The sequence below is a fragment of the Marmota monax genome, unplaced genomic scaffold (assembly GCF_021218885.2).
Source record: "Marmota monax isolate L192 unplaced genomic scaffold, Marmota_monax_Labrador192_F-V1.1 WCK01_AAM20220418_F8-fsc00051, whole genome shotgun sequence".
Lineage (NCBI taxonomy): Eukaryota > Metazoa > Chordata > Mammalia > Rodentia > Sciuridae > Marmota > Marmota monax.
This window is the reverse complement of record NW_026695202.1, coordinates 2,548,957-2,568,949: the sequence shown is the minus strand read 5'-3', so window position 1 is coordinate 2,568,949 and position 19,993 is coordinate 2,548,957. Positions and strand designations below refer to the sequence as shown.

General features: G+C 42.5%; 1 protein-coding gene across 1 annotated transcript in view; it reads left to right on the top strand.

The window, feature by feature from the left end:
- LOC124082973 (putative tetratricopeptide repeat protein 41) overlaps positions 1-19,993 on the top strand; it is an 83,740-nt gene that overhangs the window by 48,164 nt on the left and 15,583 nt on the right. Inside the window, 5 exon segments of the mRNA XM_058574289.1 lie at positions 6,668-6,807; positions 12,633-12,804; positions 16,631-16,778; positions 17,871-17,941; positions 17,944-18,022. Of these exon segments, the coding sequence (XP_058430272.1) occupies positions 6,668-6,807; positions 12,633-12,804; positions 16,631-16,778; positions 17,871-17,941; positions 17,944-18,022 (610 nt within the window).

Here is a 19,993-nt window from a genome sequence, read left to right as displayed (position 1 = left end):
GGTTTGTATTCCCAGTAATTTTTGGTTTTTAACTTGACTTGGTTCCTCCTTTGATTGATTTTTCCTTTAGTGTAATACCTCCCTTTGCTGATTTTCATTGTTTTTCATTTCCTCCTCATGGAATATTTTGCTAAGGATGTTCTGTAGTGCAGGCTTTCTCATTGTAAATTCTTTTAACTTCTTAAACTTTTGTTTATCATGGAAGGTTCTTATTTCATTATCAAATCTGAAGCTTAATTTTGCTGGATATAAGATTCTTGGTTGGCATCCATTTCCTTTCAGAACTTGGTATATGTTTTTCCAAGATTTTCTAGCTTTGAGGGTCTGGGTTGAGAAATCTTAAGAGATCCTAACTGATTTTCCCCAGTATGTAATCTGATTCCTTTCTCTTGTGGCTTTTAACATTCTTTCCTTGTTCTGTATGCTGGACATTTTCATTATAATATGCTTTGGTGTAGCTCTATTGTGATTTTCTACATTTGGTGTCCTGTAAGCCTCTTGTATGTGATTTTCCAATTCATTCTTCAGATTTGGGCAATTTTCTGATATCATTTCATTGAATAGATTGTTCATTCCTTTGGTTTGTAACTCTATGCCTTCCTCTGTCCCAGTAATTCTTAAATTTGGTCTCTTCATGTTATCCCATAATCCTTGGATGTTCTGCTCATGGTTTCTTACCATCTTCACTATGTAGTCAACAGTGAAGATTAGTTTATTTTATATTAGATTCTTTTATTAGATTATATATTTTCAAGATTATATATTTTATCTTCATTGTCTGAGGTTCTGTCTGTTAGTGATGCTTTCTATTGAATTTTGAATTTGGTTTATTGATTCCTGCATTTAAGGATTTCTGTTTTTTCTTTTTCTTTCAGAATCTCTTTATTGAAGTAATCTTTTGCTTCCTGTATCTACTTATGTAGTTCTTTATCAAAATGATCTTTTGCTGCCTATGTTTTCTCTCTTATGTCATCCATTAATTCACAAAACATTTTAATTATGTACATCCTGAACGCCTCCTCTGACATTTCTTCTGCTATGCTGGCCATGGATTCTAATAATGTATCCTGGTTTGTTTGGGGCACTTTCTTCCCTTGTTTTTTCATGTTGTTCATGTGTCTTCCCTTCTAGCAGTGTGGATGAGATGTTATAGTTTTTACCCTATTGACTTATAGTGTCCCTGAAGGGTTCCAATACCTCTTCTTTAAGGGGGAAATCAATATTAACAGATCCCAATACAAACCATGTACAGCTTTAAACCAAATAACTCTATTAAGACATTTACAGTTTTGTCACAATAGACAGAAATGGTGAGTTCAATTAGTATTTATACTGTAATTTTTTTAAAAAAATATTTATTTTTTAGTTGTAGTTGGACACAATACCTTTATTTATTTGTTTATTTTTTTATGTGGTGCTGAGGATTGAACCCAGGGCCTCACATGTGCCAGGCGAGCGTTCTACTACTGAGTCACAACCCCGGCTTGGGGTCTACAGTTTCTGATGGTGGACAAAGAGAGAACTGGAGGTGGACTGTAGGATGAGATGTTAAGGAGGTAGGAGGTGAGGACATAGAGTTATTGGATCTTAGGAAGAGTGAGGAAGGAATCGAAAGATGTTGGCTAGTAGCAGGAGAAAAGAGGGAAAGAGATTTTGGGGAGTCAAGTAAGTAGGAAGACAATAGAGTACAAAAAACAAACAAACATAAAAATTAAGAAAAAAAATGTAAAAATTAAAAAGAATATAAAAACAACTGTAATATACTATTCAGAAATCCCAGTCCTCAGTAGCCTAATGCATGGAAAGTACTTGGTTTCCCAAATGTTGGGGATATGAGGGTGGGAAAAGAGAGAGAGAAAAAAAGATAAAGAAAAAAAAAAAAGAGAGAAAAAAAAGAAAAAAAATCTCAAAGGAAAATTAAAGGATTGTTTTGTTGGAGTTCAGTATCTTTCTTGCTTCTCTTATCATCCAGTAGGTGGGGTTGTCTGTGGTTTGCTGGTATCCCTACCTCAGGATGGTGAAGGCTATTAGGGTGGAGGGTTTGTCTTGAGGATGGAGCTGGAGGTGGGGTATAGCACTTGCTGGTCCCCCATGGGAGACTGCACCCCAAGGATCTCCTTTGGGGCCCGCTTGTGTGATGTGGGCACCTGGTCTTATCCCCTTATATTGCCTGCAGACCTCACAATCTTGGTCTCCAATTTAGTCTCTAAACTGTGTCTCACTCACCCCTCCCTCTCTCTCCAGACTCTTGTGGGCTGCGCTCTGGGGGCTGTGCACCTGCTGTGTGGAGAGCTGTTTTGTATCAGGCAGTTCAGGGCCAGGCTTTGGGAGCTACAGACTGGCCACATAGCTATAAGTGCTGTGCTGGGTTAGTGGCTGCAGGGAGAGTGGGGGGTTGGGGGCTATGGGTACCTTGATATTGCTTCTAGGCTTCAACTGGTGTCCCAAGCTGGGAGTTGCCCCAACTAAAGTCAATGATGGAGGTAGCAAGGATAACCCAAGATGGCATCAAAGGTGTCCCAAGATGGAGGTGGCTGCTTTCAGAGATGGGATGTCAGGGTCAGCCCAGCAATGGCATTGGGTGGTGTGTTTGGAGATGAAACTCAGTGGCATGTAGCATTGCTCTGTGTCACGCAGCTGTCTCCAGACCCTGTCTGGTGTCCCCAGGAGCAGGCTGCCATGTGGAAGGGACTGTGGCAGCGGTTGCAGATTCCCAAGATGGAGGCAACTAGGGGAGCCCCACGTTGGTAGTTGGGGGTCTACAAGGGAGCGGTGGCTGGGGGTCCTGCACGGACACTGATGCTGGGGGTCCTGCTCAGCATGGCTGCCAGGGTCCTGCATGGGCAAGCAGCTGGGATTCCTGCATGGGAGCAGCTGTCAGGGGTCTTCTAATAACTTGCAGAGGAATAGTATTCCCACTGCTTGAATTCTAGGCCACAGAGCGACAAGGAATGCAGCCTCCCTCTAGCCCCCCGTCTTGGATCCCCCTCTTTGGGATTTTCTATAGATAATTATATATACCACTTGTGAGCAAAGTCTGTTTTTATTTTTTAAATATTTTTTTAGTTGTTGATGGACCTTTATTTATTTATTTTTTGAAATTATTTGTCTATAGTGCTGAGAATCGAACCCAGTGCCCCATGCATGCTAGGCAAGCACGCCACCACTGAGCCACAACCCCAGCCTGCAAAGTCTGTTTTTATTTTTTTTTCCTTCTCAATATGTATATCTTTTATTTACTTTTCTTGTCTTATGGCAGTAGCTGGAATTCCTAGTGCAATGTTGAATAGGAGTGGTGAGTGAGAATATTCCAGCTTCAACTCTTCACTGGCGCCACTCTGGTGAGCCCACCATTGTTATCATCTCTACCTGTCCTGCTGTAACAACCCCATTACTGGACTTCCTACTTTAGCTTTTGTTCCTATAAAGTCCATTGTCTACGTGGTAGCCAGAATGAAAATTTAAGAAAGTAAACCGGATCATCTCATTTCCCAGATTAGGACCACTCCAATGGCTTGCTATAGCATTTAAAATAAAACTCTTCAGCCTACCCTGACGCCTAATATACTTGGGCCCCTCTATGCCTGGGTAGCATTATCTTATAGGATTCATCCTCTTGACCTCTTCATGTCAGACACACTGGCCTTCTTTCTGTCCTTAAAGTATTTCTGCCTTTGGGCTTTAGTACCAGCTGTTCCCTATGCCAGGAATGTTCTTTCTATTGATAATTGTGGTGCCAGTTCTTTTTGGTTATGCAGATCTCAGCTGAAGAGTTACTTCCTCAATGAATGCTATATTCAGTCATTCTTTATCGTGTTAATTTGTTTAAATTCTCTGCATAGCTTTTTCTGCTACCTGATATTTCTTTTCTTTTAATTGTCTAACTCTGCTTTCTGTCCCCTGTTCCAGACCTTCCACCCACCAGAATATGAGTTCCTGGGAACAGGATCCTTCCTGTCTTGGCCATTGTTACATCCCAACACAGAGTCAGTGCCTACTTTGCCTCCATTCTTCTCTTGACCCAAACACCCTTGCTCTCTCTGCTCTTCTGTCTCCTCCTTTCAGTTCTCTTGGCTCCCCACTCTTTCCTGTTCTTGAATCTTTACATATTCTGTTCTGCAACCATTTTGTCTCAGAATCTCCTATTCTTTATTTAACTCTCAGTTCAATGTCACTTATATAGAGAAATCTCCTTAAGTTTGTATCATCACCTCTTTTATGGTTATATTCATAGTTTTAATTTTATATTCATTTATAAGATTACTGGATGAACTGCCTCCCTTATTTTTCTGACAGCCCAAGAGTCAGGGCCTAGGTCTGATTGAGCTCATCTTTTGTCTCTGTACTCAGGACAGTGCCTGGTTCTTGGAAGTTGCTCATAAGTGGCTACTGGCATCACGGATTCATTAAAAAAAAAAAAATACTACACTTAACTGGTTCTAAGATGTAGGTTTAACAACATTTCTGAAATAAGGATGCATCTTGTAGTTGCTGGCATCTGAGAGTGGATTAAAAAAACAGTATAAAATTTAAACAAATATATTAGGATATTTTATCTTAGTAGTAATCAAAGAAATGCAAGTTAAAACAATAGTGGGATACTATTTATCAGGTGTCACATTGTAAATGATTTTTTTTGCAATGATTAAAAAAAAAACAACCCATAATAATACTGGCACAGATGTGAGAAAATGGGTCTTTTACATGCTATAGGTAAGAGTTTATATTGGGCCAATCTTTCTGGAGAGATTTGGCAATATGTATTCAAATCCTTAAAAATATTAATATTCTGTGGCTTTTATTTTGAAAAAATATTCTAAGGAAAAAATCTTGGATGTTTGAGAAGATTTTGCCAATATTTTCCATTATATAACGTTTTATGATAGTGAGAAATTGACTCACTAATGGTAATCCATAAAATGGAATACAATCTGGTTATAAATATGTGTATTCTTAAAGAATATTTAAGAGCTGGGGCTGTGGCTCAGTGGTAGAGTGCTTGCATAGCATGTGTGAGGCACTGGGTTCGATTCTCAGCACCACATATAAATAAATAAAATAAAGTTCCATCAACAACTAAAAAAATATTAAAAAATATTTAAGATATGGAAAAATGTTCATACTATGTTTTTAGTAGACTAAACTCCATGAGAGCAGGAGCCATGTAGATTGTACTTGATATACATTCAAAATCTTGCACAGGACTGATATTTTGTTGAATAAGAAAGTAACAACGTAGTGTATGATGTGTGGCATGAGTAGGATGATCCAAATTTTAATTCTAGAAAAGTGTGTGTGTGTGTGTCCAATCAGCCATGTATTAGTAGAGATTATCTTTGGTGCAGTTATGCGTAGTCTTTGTTATTCTTTGTAATTTTCTATATTTTCTATAATATACACATATTAATTTTACAACAAGAAAACTGTTTCCTCATCAATGTTAACTCTATTGGTGCCAAGAGAGTGAATCTGAGGGTGTGGTCACACATGGTGGAGCCAGGGTTCATGAATGAAGGTTTCTCAGAGCAAGTGAGGTGAGTGAGTTGAATACCAGAAGCAGTGATGGATAGTACCCATTCCAACCTGAGCCCTCGACAGGAATCTGGAACCAATAATCCTCCTGGGATGTGCAAACGCCCTGTGCTGGGCAGAAGCCCATCCCTCCACTCTTCCTCCAGACACCCTTGTTTGCCTGCTCTGAGCAGCTGCTTATGGCTCTGAGGTATCCCTGTCTCCTGATCCTTCCCTTTGGTTCCATTCCTGCCTCCAGCCCTTTTACTTGCATGATCACTTTGGACGAAGGTCTTGAACCTTGGTGTTCAGCTTTCTCTCTCCCTTGGCTCTGTTTTTGTTTTTTTGCCATCTGACCCAAACACCCTAGCTCCCAGCCTCCCTGCAGTGCTGAGGGTGGCAGCCTTGCTTGGAGGCTAGACTGCACACAGTAGGTGCTCAATGCATGCTTATTTTATACATGACTGTGATCCACAGAAACGTGGGCAAAGAGAAAGAGGAGAGTCCACATGTTGTGGTGGCCTCTGGTAGGGGCAAGAGAGCAGAGGAGTACGAGGGATTGTTTGTGACCAACAGTGTAGAACCAATCATTTCAAGTGCAACCAACAAGGAAATGTAGATAGGAGAACATCTGAAAAGAGAAATTCTAAAAATGACAACTTTGTAATACCATGTGCTTAATTGGATCTTTAAGCTAAAAAAATTCGATATATTTTCACTTGTGTATGAAGAATAACTTCTCTCCCTGCCTGCCTCCCTCTTTTTCTCCCTCCCTAATTTTGTTCTTTTAACATTTTCCTTCTGTTGAGGCCAGCAATTCAAGCTAGTTGCAACAGAGGGCAGAATTGTGTAACAGATAGGAGCATCATTTTCTTTTTACCTGAAAATCACTGTAAAACACAATAACAGTGCATGGATTGAGCTACATAAGCACTCTTGGCCCTTTAATTTTCAAAATTTACCAAGGTTATTTAATAGTATTTTCATTATTTTTTATGTCATAGTCTAAAGTACTTGGTAATATATGTAAACCTTAATAAAAGCAAAGTGCAGATCTCTCGAACAAGAAACTAACTCTGGCTAGTTCTTAAATGAGGATTAAGCCTCCGGTGTGGGTTACTTCCTGTGCTTTAGGGTCATTGACTTTTCATTCTAGTGCTGGAATGCAAGCTTTCTAATGTCACTGCCACTGACAAATGCCGACTGATGTTCTGCATTGGGAGTTTTTTGAAACTTATGGGCAAGATCAGAGAAGCAAAAGAGCTGTTCTTGAGTACTGAGGACATATTAATGCAGGTAAAGTACAAAAAACAGAAACCTTCAAACCTGATTCTTTTTGTGTTAGATATTTTCAGATATTTACCTTTGTTCCTTCTTAACTTAGTCTATAAACAGAGGAATTAATTAATTTGTTCATCAGTGAGGAAGCTGTGATTTTAATGCATGCCCCATACTGGACATTAATAATGATCACTAAAGAGAATAGGAGTCATTAGGGCTGGGGACATAGCTCAGTTGGTAGAGTGCTTGCCTCCCACGTACAAGGCCCTGGGTTCGATCTACAGCACCACTACCAAAAAAAAAAAAAAAAAAGAGAGAGAGATAGGGGTCATTAAAGGAGTGAATGCAGATAGGTGTCACTTGGGAGGAAAAAAAGAAGTGTTTGTAAAATTTGAAAAGTGAATTGTAGTGGTAGGTTGAAATGAATTAATAAAAAATTGGTTAAAGACTTGGCTGTAACTTTCAGGAAGGCCTGTGATACCGCTCAGCAGTAGAGCACTTGCCCAGCATGTACAAGGGCCCATGTTAGGTGATTGATTTGCTTTTTCTAAAAAATGAACTTTTGACTTTACTGAATATAATGGAAGCTTCACTCATAATTGTTACTATGTTTTAGATGACACTTAATTGCCATTTTAATAATAGTTATGAATTTCACTGTTTTCAATAGATTTTTGTAGACTAAGGGCAGAATAATCTGAAACAAAGCATTTTGTTTGAAAACAACACCTTCACAATTTCCTGAGACATTACCCCTGCCTCCATTAATATATAGACAGAAGGAATGCCATCTAGTGCGATTTATAAAACTCAAAAATGCAACACCCTTTATGGCACAGACAATGTCATTTATCAATTTTTGTATCTCCATGGTATATTATGCCCCATGGGTGCTTAATAAAACAAATGTAACAAATCAATCAATAAATCCATTTGAATGTGCAAATTCCTCTGTGTCCTTAGAAAGTAGCCCAAAGTAGTGAATAGAGCATGGGCCATTTTCAGACTGACCCAGATTTAAAACCCAGCATTGCCACCTCCTGTGCTTGTATGACCTTGGTAAGAATTCTAACCTCTGCCCCAGTGAGTTCTCATCTGGGGGTTCTAATATCTTATCTCATGGGGCTGTTAACAGGATCAAGTAAGGAAGTGCACAACACCCTTTCCACAGTATCTGGTGCACAGTGAGATATTGATTACTGGTGGCTGGTTTGTCCCTACTCCTTGGGGTTATAAAGTAACAGGCGTGGGCTGGAAGTAAGAGGGTTTGACTAATGGTCATTCAACTCTCTTCCATCATTTAGGGAGCAGCACAGCAGGGATTCTGTGCTTCCCATTATGACCATGGGATCCCCCACCCCAATTCTTTGCCCCCATGGGGAGGTGCACGTTTCCTACTGCTGACAGGTGTCTGTCTGGCACCAGTTATTTTACTAGGTAACCACTGAACACCTGTCTGCAGTTATTCCCTGTGCACGCTATGTTCATTCACTTGCTAACATTCGCTCAGGGCCTTGCCTAGCCTGAGCACTGGCAGGAGGTGGGGTGACGGCAGCGAGCAAGGCAGCTGGTTTCTGCCCTGGTGGAGCTCCTAGTCCAGCTGGACGTCGCTGCGGGCATCTGCAGCGGTTCAGCAATGAAGTCCAACTGTGGAATGGTGAAGGGTGAGGCACTTGGAGGAGGCATGCTGACAGACTTGGTTGCTTCTGAGGGCTCCTGCAGGCATCCATCTTATGATTTATTCTTAATATTTGCAACCATAAAAATAAGAACAATAATAACAATAAAAATATTTTTATTCTCAATATTTTGCAACAGTTGCTTGGGACGAGTCACCACAGAGACTATTAAAAGGAGTTCTTTAGGCTCTGAAGATAATTTCTAAAAGAGAAGTTTGTAACTATTTTGGGCAGTAACATCTTTTTTGAAATATGTGCCTGACTTTCTTGGGCTGAAAGATCCTGTTATTTGTGATGTATTCATTCTGTATTGTACTGCTTTTGTAATTTCTTTTTTTTTTAATATTTATTTTTTTAGTTTTAGGTGGACACAATACCTTTATTTTTTATTTTTATGTGGTGCTGAGGATCGAACCCAGTGTCTCATGCATTCTAGGCGCTCGCTCCACCACTGAGCCCCAGCCCCAGCTGGGGCTTCAGATAAGATAGTTTTAAATTTCAATGCAACTGGGGGCAGTTTTGTCCCCTAGGGAACATTTAGCAATGCTGAAGACACTTTTGGTTGCCACAACTTGGGGGAGAAGTGCTCCTGGCATCTGCTGGGTAGAGGGGGTATGCTGCTGCACACCCTGTAGTGCACAGGACAGCCCCACAGCACGGGGTCACCCTGCCCCAAATGCCAATGTTCGGGAGGTTGAAAAACTCTGAATTAGAAGGCTCGTTTGTTAGACAGTGGGTCTCATTTGCCTCCTCCTTAGTATTTCACAGGAGGTACACCAGGTAGCAAGAAAACCAGAGGATCCATTTGTGAACTTCTTCTGTTTCTGCATCAGAGACTTGACTTCTTAAGAAAACGTACAGAGCGGTGTTTTGGAGTCCAGCAGGCCTGGGAGGACCCCCTGCCCTCCTACTGGGTAGCCATGGGGCTGGGGCATGTGTTCCCCTCACTGAGTTCTGGTCTCCCTACCTGTAAAGAGGAGTGATAAGCGCTCCCTTCCAGGGAGGTCGTGCCCGGCGAGAGCTTGGCTCAGCCAGAGCTGCCGAGACGGTGGCACCGTCACTGGCCACCAGCACCTGTGTCCTGAACGCCCATGAAACATGGAGCCCAGGGCTTGGTCGTGGAGTCTCTGCCCTCAAGGAACAGTCTGGAGTGGGAAGAGGGGAAGAAAAGCCAAGGATTCATAACGAGGAAGCGGACACTGAGGCCACACCCAACAAGTCCAGTCCCTCGAGTGGCAGCGTGGGCACTGGGACCCGGAGGTGGGAGGACCACCGTGGCCTGGTGAGGGCCTGTGACGGGGCTTCTGCCTCCCTGTCGGACTCACTGGAAACACGTCTGTGATGTGCACAGGAATCAAAGAAACGCCCAGAATCGGAGCTTCATGGGTAGAGGGAATCTGAAGGAGCAGCGGGTGCCGGGAAGGTGACGGTCGCACCCAAGCGGAGCAGTCAGCCAGCTGAGGCCACGGAGCACTGGAATCTGGAGAGAGACAAGGCGACATCTGCAAAAGCCAAAACCACCAGAGGAAGCCAGGTCCCCAAGCAATATTGGGAACGGGTGGGGCGAACTGCTGATATTCGGAGGGAGAAAAGTAAATGAAGCTGTGAAGAAGGCAAAGATTGGGAAAGAGTCAGGATGTCCTAGTTTTCCCCAAACCAAGGAGGGAGTGGCTAACGGCATCAAATGCCCGCTAGAGGTCTGGGCAACTAAGGACGGAAAGAAGGCCCAGAGGTCTGGTGCATGGGGCCAGTGACCGCCACTGAGGAGGCAGGGCATGTGGGAGGAGCAAGAGGCAGGGCTTTAGGAGGTGGGGGTGGTAATGAAACGGAGAAGATGCACGTAGGCAGGCTTGTTTGAAAAGTTTGTTGGTGAAAGGAGAAAGTTGAAAAGTTAGGAGAATATGAGGTTCAGGTCAAGTTTGATCCAGGGTATATGTGTTTACGTGGAGCAGGAAATAAACAGGCAGATTAGAGATGCTGGCAGAGACTCTGTGAGAGGGCTGGAGGGAAGGACACAGAACTCAGGGACAGGGCAGGTCCTTGGGAAGGGAGTTGGGCTCCGCTTCCTCTGAAATAGGTGTGAGGGAAGAAATTGAGTTAAAACTCTGCTAATTAAAAATTTAAAAGAAAGGTAAAAGAGGTATAGAAAAGAGACTATAATTCCCCAATATTGTTCTGACATTTATTAAAGTAATGTGCCCTCTCAGAAAATGGCTGTGTAGAAGAAAACTGCATTTCCCAGGTTTCCTTAGGAACCAACGTTTTGGCCAATGAGATGTAAATGGAAGTTTCGGGAAGTGAAGGTGTTCCTGGTTCTGCCCTGTCTTAGCTGGACGGCTCTAACAAAGAATCTGAAGTCTGGTGGCTTAAACAAAGGCTTGTTTCTCTTGGTTCTGGAGGCTGGTGGACCCAAGATCAAGGTGCCAGCAGAGTTGGTGTCTGCATCCTGGTCCAGGCACAGCCATCTTTTGCTGTGTCTGGATAGAGGAAAGGAATGAGAGAGATCCCTGGGGCCTCTTTTACAAGGGCACTAATCCCATTTGTGAGGGCTCCACCCTCATGACCTGATCACTTCACAAATATCCCACCTCCTAACTCCATCACATTGAGAATTAGGGTTTCAACATATGAATTTAGAAGGGACACATTCAGTTTTTAATAACTTTCCTTCTTTCTGCTGATTGAATTGTGAATATGATTTGAAGTCAGAGCAGCCATTGTACATCAGGTGGTATCCTTGAGAATGGAAGTCAGGCAAGGGCACAGGATGAGATAAAAATAGCTAGACTCTGACTTTGTAGAATGTGTGCAGCCCTGGGCCACCTAGATCCTGACTCTTGTATAAGAGAAATTAAGCTATTGTTAATTTGGGGTTCTTTGTTATTCATAGTCATCCTAATCTTACCCAATATTTGAAGTCAGTCTCTTAGCAATATTTGAGCTCAGAAAAGTCAGAATGGAGGACACCTTTGAAGTGGAGGATTGGAAGGATGAGCAGCAAAGATAAGGTCTAGAATAGATGCTGAGAATTCTAAATATATTCCCAAGGGGTGTGCAAAAGAACCACAGGCACATACCACACCAGACTCCTATATCACACCAGACTCCTATACCAAACCAGACTCCTTCCAAATCCAGGGAAATCAGTATCTCAGAGCACATGTAAACTATTTTCAAGACAACTGTCCAAAAGCTTTGTTTCAAAAGATCAGTTAAGGGCTAGGATTGTGGGTCAGAGGAAGAGTACCCACCTAGCATTGCCTGAGGCACTGAGTTTGATCCTCAGCACCACATAAAAATAAAATAAAGGTATTATATCCACCTATAACTAAAAAAAAAATCTAAAACAAAGGTCATTTAACACAGAGGGGCACTTTTAATATGTGCAGGAGAATAGAAACACTTATTCTTTCAACTTATAGCAGGGAGCCCAGCTCAGTCAATACTCTCCTAGGCTAACATTGTGGTACAATGTAAAGTATTAAGTGGCCAACAACATTGCAATGCCATCCATTCTACGGTGCTTTATTAGTTACTGGACACTTCCTGTATAATCTTATTATATTATCCTGTATAATGCATTTTTGAAAACTTATTATTAACAGTAAAATAACTCATCACTAACTCTAATTTCTTAGATTGGACATTTAAAAAAAAACTTTAGCCAACTAGTATATTCTTATGCATTGATAAGGTGTTGGTTGAGAAGTGATTTAAGTTAATGAAGTTGAATACCCTGAAATAAATATTCTAGACCAGTAAGGAGAATTTAATACAAGTTTCTTAAAAAACATGTCAGACATAAAGTCACCAGCTCCCTGGTGGTGTTTGTATTCAAGCAACATTCTAGATATTCATTAGAATCTTGATACTACCTTCCTTGGAACACTTATTATGTGTGAGACATTGTCAGGTTATTCCTCAAAAATTTTATTACTACTAACTGCCAAAGAATGTTTACTGAACCTATGAGATCAATTATCCAAAATGCATTTTTAATTTGCATTGTCTCCCAATAAATATTTTATAAATGCCTAAAATTCCCTGAGAAATGATATAATACAGGTTTTTATGACATGAGCCTTTCCTGGGCAGGTGTCCAGCTGCGGTATCTGTCCAACTCCTTCAGGAGTTGTTGGTTCCCTTTCTCCTTTTGTACAGAGCCAGTCCACAAAAGAAATGCTTCTCAAAGCTCAGAATGCCATTGGAGAACTGTATGTTGAAATCGGGAACACCCAGGAAGGGTTCAAGTATTTCCAGAAGGCGTGGTCAAACCTGCAGTGCTTGCCACTCAGTGACTTAAAAGACAACTGGAACTTGATGAAGCAGAAAGGTATGTAGACACCTACAGAGGGAATTACCCCTGTATTCTAGAGTTCAATTCCTCCCAGGCCACTCCCATCCATAGAAAAAGGGAAATGGATCATGGACTTTATTGGCTTATTTTTTTGAAAGGCTTCCAAGTACATGAGGTTTGAACATGAAGTGCTCCCTTTCCTTTTTTGTGGGGGTGGTCACCCATACTGAGAATTGAACTTGGAGGCACTGAACCACTGAGCCACATCCCCAGCCCTATTTTGTATTTTTTATTTAGAGACAGGGTCTTACTGAGTTACTTAGTGCCTCTGTGTTACTGAGGCTGGCTTTGAACTCGTGATCCTCCTGCCTCAGCCTCCAAAGCCACTGGGATTACAGGCATACGCCACCGTGTCCGTTGTGCCTTAAGCTTTTGGGAGTCACAGTTTTCGTGTTTCTAAGGTGGGATAAAAAAAAGCACCTATATAAAATTTCTTATAATTGTGAGACCGAGAAAGTTCCCAGGCTGTAAAGTACCCAGAATGCTACGTGGCGCATGCTGAAGTCCTCACTGATAATTTTATTCTCTGGTATTTGATTCCTGAGTCCACTGTGGTGCCACTGATGTAACAGAGACAAAGGATGTTTACGAACCCAGGCACAAGTTAAGCATCCATAATCCAAAAACACAAAATTTGACATGCTGTAAAATTGAAAACTTTTTGAGAGTCAACGTGATGCTCAAAAAGTTTTAGGCTTTGGAGCAGATTAGATTTTGGATTTTGGGGTTAGGGATGCTCAACCATATAAAGGCTGAAAATATTCCCATATCCAAAAAATCTCCAAAATCTGAAACTCTTTTGGTCCCAAGCATTTTTGACAAGAAATACTGAACCTGTATTAAACAATTTTGACCCTCTGAATCACAGTCAGATTGAAGGACTCTCAACTTGTTCATACTGCCATGGCTATCGCATTTAGCTTTTGTTGCATAGCAAACCACCCCAGAACTTGTTGGCTTAAAACAACATTTGGTTTTGCCCACATGTCTCTGGGTCAGATGAGTGATTCTGCTGGTGCTGGGTGGGCTCAGCAGATTTAATTTTAGATTGAAGAATCTAAAATTGGGGCTGGGGATGTGGCTCAAGTGGTAGAGCACTGGCTTGGCATGCGCGAGGCACTGGGTTCGATCCTCAGCACCACAAAAAATAAATAAAGATATTGTGTCCACTTAAAACAAACAAACAAAATATTTTAAAAAAGTAAAAAAAAAAAAAAGAAGATGGGCTGGGGCTGTGGCTCAGTGGTAGAGCGCCTGCCTTGCATGTGTGAGGCCCTGGGTTCAATCCTCAGCACCACATAAAAATAAATAAAGATACTGTGTGTTTATCTACAACTAATAAAAATATTTAAAAAAAAGAATCTAAAATCCAAAATGCTCCAAAATCCAAAACTGAGCATCATATTAATTGTAGAGTGTTTTGGATTTTGGGTTATGGATGTTCAACCTGTACCTTGGTTTAGTAAGCATCCTTTGCCTATCTCATACCAGTGGCACCACAGTGGCCTCAGATATCAAATACAGGAGAATGAAACAATCATGAAAGTGCCTGAAATTAGCTGGCAGGGCTGATGGGGCTGGCTGGTGGTTACCTAGCTAGGTGACAGGGGTGACTGGGCCAGTGTTCCTTATTCCTCAGGAGGATTGCCCAGGACTGGTCACTTGGCAGGATTCCTGGAGGAGGAGCAGGAGCCCAGGCCTAAGCTCAGAGCTGATACAATATGCCTTTCTGCTGCATTTGATGAGCCACAGGAAGTCCCCTGCTTTATTCATGTCTTGATATGGGGGGTGGGGTTTAGCCAGCACATGAAATGCTTAGAGGCTGTAGCAGATGCAGTAAGAGATGGGAGTTGGGCATGGCCCACCTGCAAATGGTGACCAAATACCTTTTGGGGAAGAGAGCTATGAAGCTGGGACTTAACGGACAGCAGGACCGTGGCTCCTGGCCGAGGAACAGTATGTGGGAGGATGGGCCTGTCCTGGGAATGAAGTGATGCCTCAGTGAGCAAAGGGCAGGAGGCAGCAGGACCCAGACTGCGCAGGGTGTTGGGTGGCATTTGAATTTTAGTCTAAGTGCAAGGGGGGAGTCATTGCAGGGAGTTAGAGTAGTTTTTTTGTACCAGGGATGGGACCCAGGACCTCCTGCATGTTAGGCAAGCACTCTACCACTGAGCTACATTTCCAGTTCAGGTTTTTGTTTGTTTGCTTGTTTTTGGTATTGGGGCACTGAACCACTGAGCCACATCCCAGCTTTTAAAAAGTATTTTATTTAGAGACAGGGTCTTGGTAAGTCGCTTAGGGACTTGCTAAGTTGCTGAGGCTGGCTTTGAACTCAAAACCTCCTGCCTCAGCCTCCCAAGCTGCTGAGATTACAAGTTATACCACCATGCTCTCTTGGTTTCTATTTTGTGATGACTTTTGCTCCTGTATAGAAAAGAGGTTTCCTGGTGTGTAAGAATGGACACAGGAGGGCTGGGGTGGTAGCTCAGTAGTAGAGTGCTTTCCTAGCACTTGCAAAGTGCTGGGTCCAATCCTCAGCACCACATAAAATAAAATAAATAAATGAAATAAAGGTATTGTATCCAACTACAACTGAAAAAAAAAAGGTTAAAAAAAAAGAATGGACACCAGGAGACCAGTTATGTGGCTCTCCTACTCTCATGTGCAATCCACAAGGCCCAGGGTGGGGGCGTAGGAAGGGGTGTGATAGGAGGTGCTTCTTGGTGCCTGAGTGGTATCCTGGGGAATCCTACAGTAATCCTGCTGAAGTCTAACTTCCATAGCACAGGGAGTCAACTCTGCTTCTGGCAATGCCTTCTCAGAATTCCACTGTCTTAGTTTGCTAGAGCTGCTGTAACAATGTGCCACAGGCTGGAAGGCTTAAAGAGAAGATACTTTTTTTTCTGACAGTTCTGGAGCTAGAAGTCCAAGGTCAAGGTGTCAGTAGGGTTGATTTCTCCTGAGACTCTCTCTTTGGCTTGCAGATGGCCACCAGCTCCCTGTCTCCTTCACATGGTCTTCTGCATATGTGTTATCGTCTCCCCTTCTTATAAGGACACTACATTTTTGGATTGAGGCCCACCCTAATTACCTCATTTTATTCTTAGTTCTTTAAAGAAACTCTATGCAAATATAGTCACATTCTGAGGTATTAAGAATTGGACTTCAACATACAGGTTTTGGGAATAAAATTCAGCTCAAACAGTTACTGTGTTTTCCTTATTCACATAACAAAATATAGTTTAGAAGATAACTTGATACTTTTTAAAAGTATGTACTATTGTCAAAATATATAATTCAATAAAGGAGCAAAATTGTCAGCCTTCTGAACAGAGTGGGTGTCCACGGCAGAGGGTATCTAGGTACAGCCTGCCATGTATTAATTGGGTTTGTGGGAAATATTTGTGTGCTTCTTATCATCAGGCTGCATTCCTTCACTGTATCTTATTGAAAGACTGTACCGACTACCTTCTGTCAAACTCCATTACCAAAAGGATGACTGCCTAGTCTATATCCGTACTCTCACTCTATTACTGACCTGTTCATTTGCAAAACAGACTCAGTCTTTGGTTTCAATCTGTCATCTTACCTCCTTGGTCCTATAACTGATATGCACATTCAAATGGCTTTATGAAAACCAGCCCCATGCTATATGGGTCAGTAGTTGATTTATCAAGGAAAAACCTAGCTGTTGGCACTGATGAAGAAATGATGTTAAATGCTAGGCCTTTGGGCATCTTAACTCTTTTGTTGAAAAAAACCCATAGGGATCAAACTCTTTACTGACATGTATTCCCTGCAGTCAGAGTGCTGAACAACCTGGCCAAGTCAGCATCTGAGGAGTACCTAAAAGAAAACCACGTGTTGGAATACGCCACTGAGGTTTCCAAGCTGGTGGACAACATCCCCCATGATCAAGCTACCATGAAATACACCGAAGGTGTCCTCATGTAAACAGGCATTTCAGTTTTTGTTTTGTTTTGTTTTCTGGATTAGTGTTCAATCTTATGATTAATGTACTTAACCCACACCTATGAATCCATTTCCCACCTCACTGATTTGGCTAAGAAATGCTGACTTTTAGCATTTGCATTCTTGAGCTTAAAATGGTTTTCAACCAGGGAATTATTTGGGCCCTACCCCTTTCGCTAGTGACACTCGTGGTAATGTCTAGAGACATTTCTGGTTGTCATGACTGTGGGGGAGGGGTTGTTGGCATCTAGTGGGTAGAGGCCAGGTTGCTGCTAACCATCCAGTGCCCAGGACAGCCCCCAACCAGGGATTATCCAGCCCAAATGTCAGCAGTGCTGAATTTGAAAATAGTTTCTTTTTTCTTAAATTTTTAAAATTTGTTTTAATTAGCTGTTCATAACAATAGAATGCACTTTGATACATCATATATAATGGAGTATAATTTCTCATTCTTCTGGTTATACATGATATAGAATCCCACTGGTCATAGTTATATATGTACTTAAGGTAATAATGTCTGTTTCTTTCTACTATCTTCCTACCCCCACACCCCCTCCCCTCCCTTCACTCCCCCTACCTAACCTAAAGTAACCCTATTTTCCCTGCGCCCCCCTCCACTGTGAATTAGCGTACGTATCAGAGAAAAACGTTCTGCCTATGGTTTTTTGGGATTGGTTTATTTTGCTTTGCATGATATTCTCCAGCTCCATCCATTTACCAACAAATGCCATAATTTCATTCTTCTTTAAGGCTGAGTAACACACACACACACACGAAAATAGTTTATAAAGATATTGCTGGGATGTAGCTCAGTGGTATAGTACTTGCCCAGCATGCACAAGGCCCTGGGTTCGGTCCCTAACACGCACATACAATGTTCTTATAAATGATGTTGCCATTCCTGAACCTCTATTATTATGAAGTGGTCTTTTTGTTTTTTTTTTTGTATTTTCTAGGATTGGTTTTTGTATAAAATAAAGGATATCTATGAGAAATATTTTTGATAGTGCAATGAATATAGCCAACATTTATCATGCTTAGTAAGTCCCACGCATGTATTTTATTTTCAGGTTGGTTGATGGAAACACTTATCTTGCAAAAATGAAGTTTCAAGAGTGCTTAAGAATCAGGAGAAGTTTGTTTGAGAGAAAAACATGCTAGTTGGAGAAATTATGGAAATTTTAGCAGATTTACTGTTTTTTTTACTAACAGATAATGAAAAGTAAGTTTTTATGAAATATTTCGAGAAATGTGTCTCCTGCCTACCCCCACCAAAAAAAAAAAAAAAAAATCCACCAGTGTCGGGGGTTGGGGGGGGTCTGGGGTTGCCCATCGGGTGTCTCACTCCTTCGTCTCTGGTCCTGGGCTTCACTCTGCTGAGCCTTCTGTTCTGCTCAGTCAGGACACTGATCATCAGGTATTCAAAGGGAGGTTTGGGCCCAGAAGTGGCATAGAGGTTTTGGTGTAGGGAAGGGACAGAGGAATTTGATGTTGTCGTTGAGTGGTTCCCGACATCACTTGCAGGCCTGGGAGGGAGCTGTCCTTACCTCAGGGTCTCTGCGCGGGCCTCAGCCATGGCCACTGTGTGTGGGCTCTCACTGGCCCGTGACTTCTTAAGGCCAAGGCCAGAGCTTGTGGTGTCTCAGGCCATGCTCACTGTGGCTCCTTCTCTCTTGGGAAGCCCTCTTGTGTTTTTGTGAGGTGGCACTTTCCTTAGCTCCCCGCATATCTCAGTTTAAAAGAGGGTGGTGGGGATTACCCTCCAGCTGTAATTAGTGTCCACATCGGCCAGGTCCAAGGGCTTCTCCCAACAGCTTGGTGTGAAGAAGGTTCTTTTTGAAGCCACAGGGAGCCGGGCTCGGGCTTCACTCCGCCCAGCACTGCCCTTCCACGGTATATGCAGCTGACGGAAAGGGCAGGGGCTGGAGGCTAAATGGTGGCATTGCTAAGCTTTGTTTTGGGGTGCTTCCTTTCTGTTGCCTGGCTTGCTTTCCCATATCAGTTTTCCACATTCCCTGAGGTCGTTTTCCTCTTACTCTTCACCAACAGGTGACTTTTCTTGGTTTTGCTCCCAGGAAGAATGTGACATTGGTAATCCCTAACACTTGAGTGTAAGTCAGCCCTGACCCTTTCTAAAGAGTGGCCCAAGAAGGGAGGCTCAGAGGGGAAAGTAGCAGAGGCCACGTAGCAGTGGGAGGTGGTGGGACTGGGCCTGTCGGCGGGGTTCAAATTTTGTTTCTGCCACTTAGTAACAGTGAGAAACTAGACAGGAACATCTTGGTGTCTCATCCACTTCCTTGTTAGTAAAATGACTAGTAACCGAATCTTCCCAGGATCATTGAGGATTAGGAGATCCCATGTGAAAAGAGCTGTCAGAATTCCTGGCACATACTAAAAAAGTTCAATACCCTGAGTGATTAGTATGATTATTTTGCTCCCCAGTGGGTGATTGGCTGGAGCATTTGGCACCACCTGACCACCTCTTATTCATCATCACACCAGCACTGTGAGCAGAGACTGGACTTTCTTTAGAGAAGCACAGAGCTTGCTACAGAGACATTGCCTTGTAAAAGAAAAATCTAAACACACAGAATGCTGGCTGGGTCCTCTTCTGCCCAGGAGACCCCCCACAGATCCAGAGCTGGTGGGGCATGAGCCATGAGACGTTTAATCCTGTTGGACCATGCCCCAGGGGTGGCCTGCATGCGGGGGACCTGACCGGACGTGGATGCCTTCTTCCTGGGCCTTACTATTAGTGGCCCACCTTCCCAAACAATGGAGAAATCTTTTCCCTTGTTTAAGTTGTCCTCAGGTGACTACTATGGTTAAGAGTCAGAGACATTTTGCTGTGTGACCTTAATCATCTCTCAAACAAGTGTAGATCCTTTGCCCTGGTGACCAGAGGCCCTTGAGACACCTCTGATGTTCTAGGAAACGATTCAGGGGATGCTCAGGGCTTTGTAGATTGGTGGTGGTGGGGAACAGGCAGATGAGGTCAACCTGAAAAGTCAAAAAATTTATTAAGAAAACACAACAGAGAAGAAGGAACAGAGTGTCTTCAGAGGAACAGTGAACAGAGACCGTGGTGGAATAACTACCAGCTCTTTCTCTGCTGTTCAGCCGTTTGTCAGCAGCTACTTCCCGCTGGTGAGCACTGGGTGCGTTGCTTCCTCACTTCCCAGTCACCGTCCTT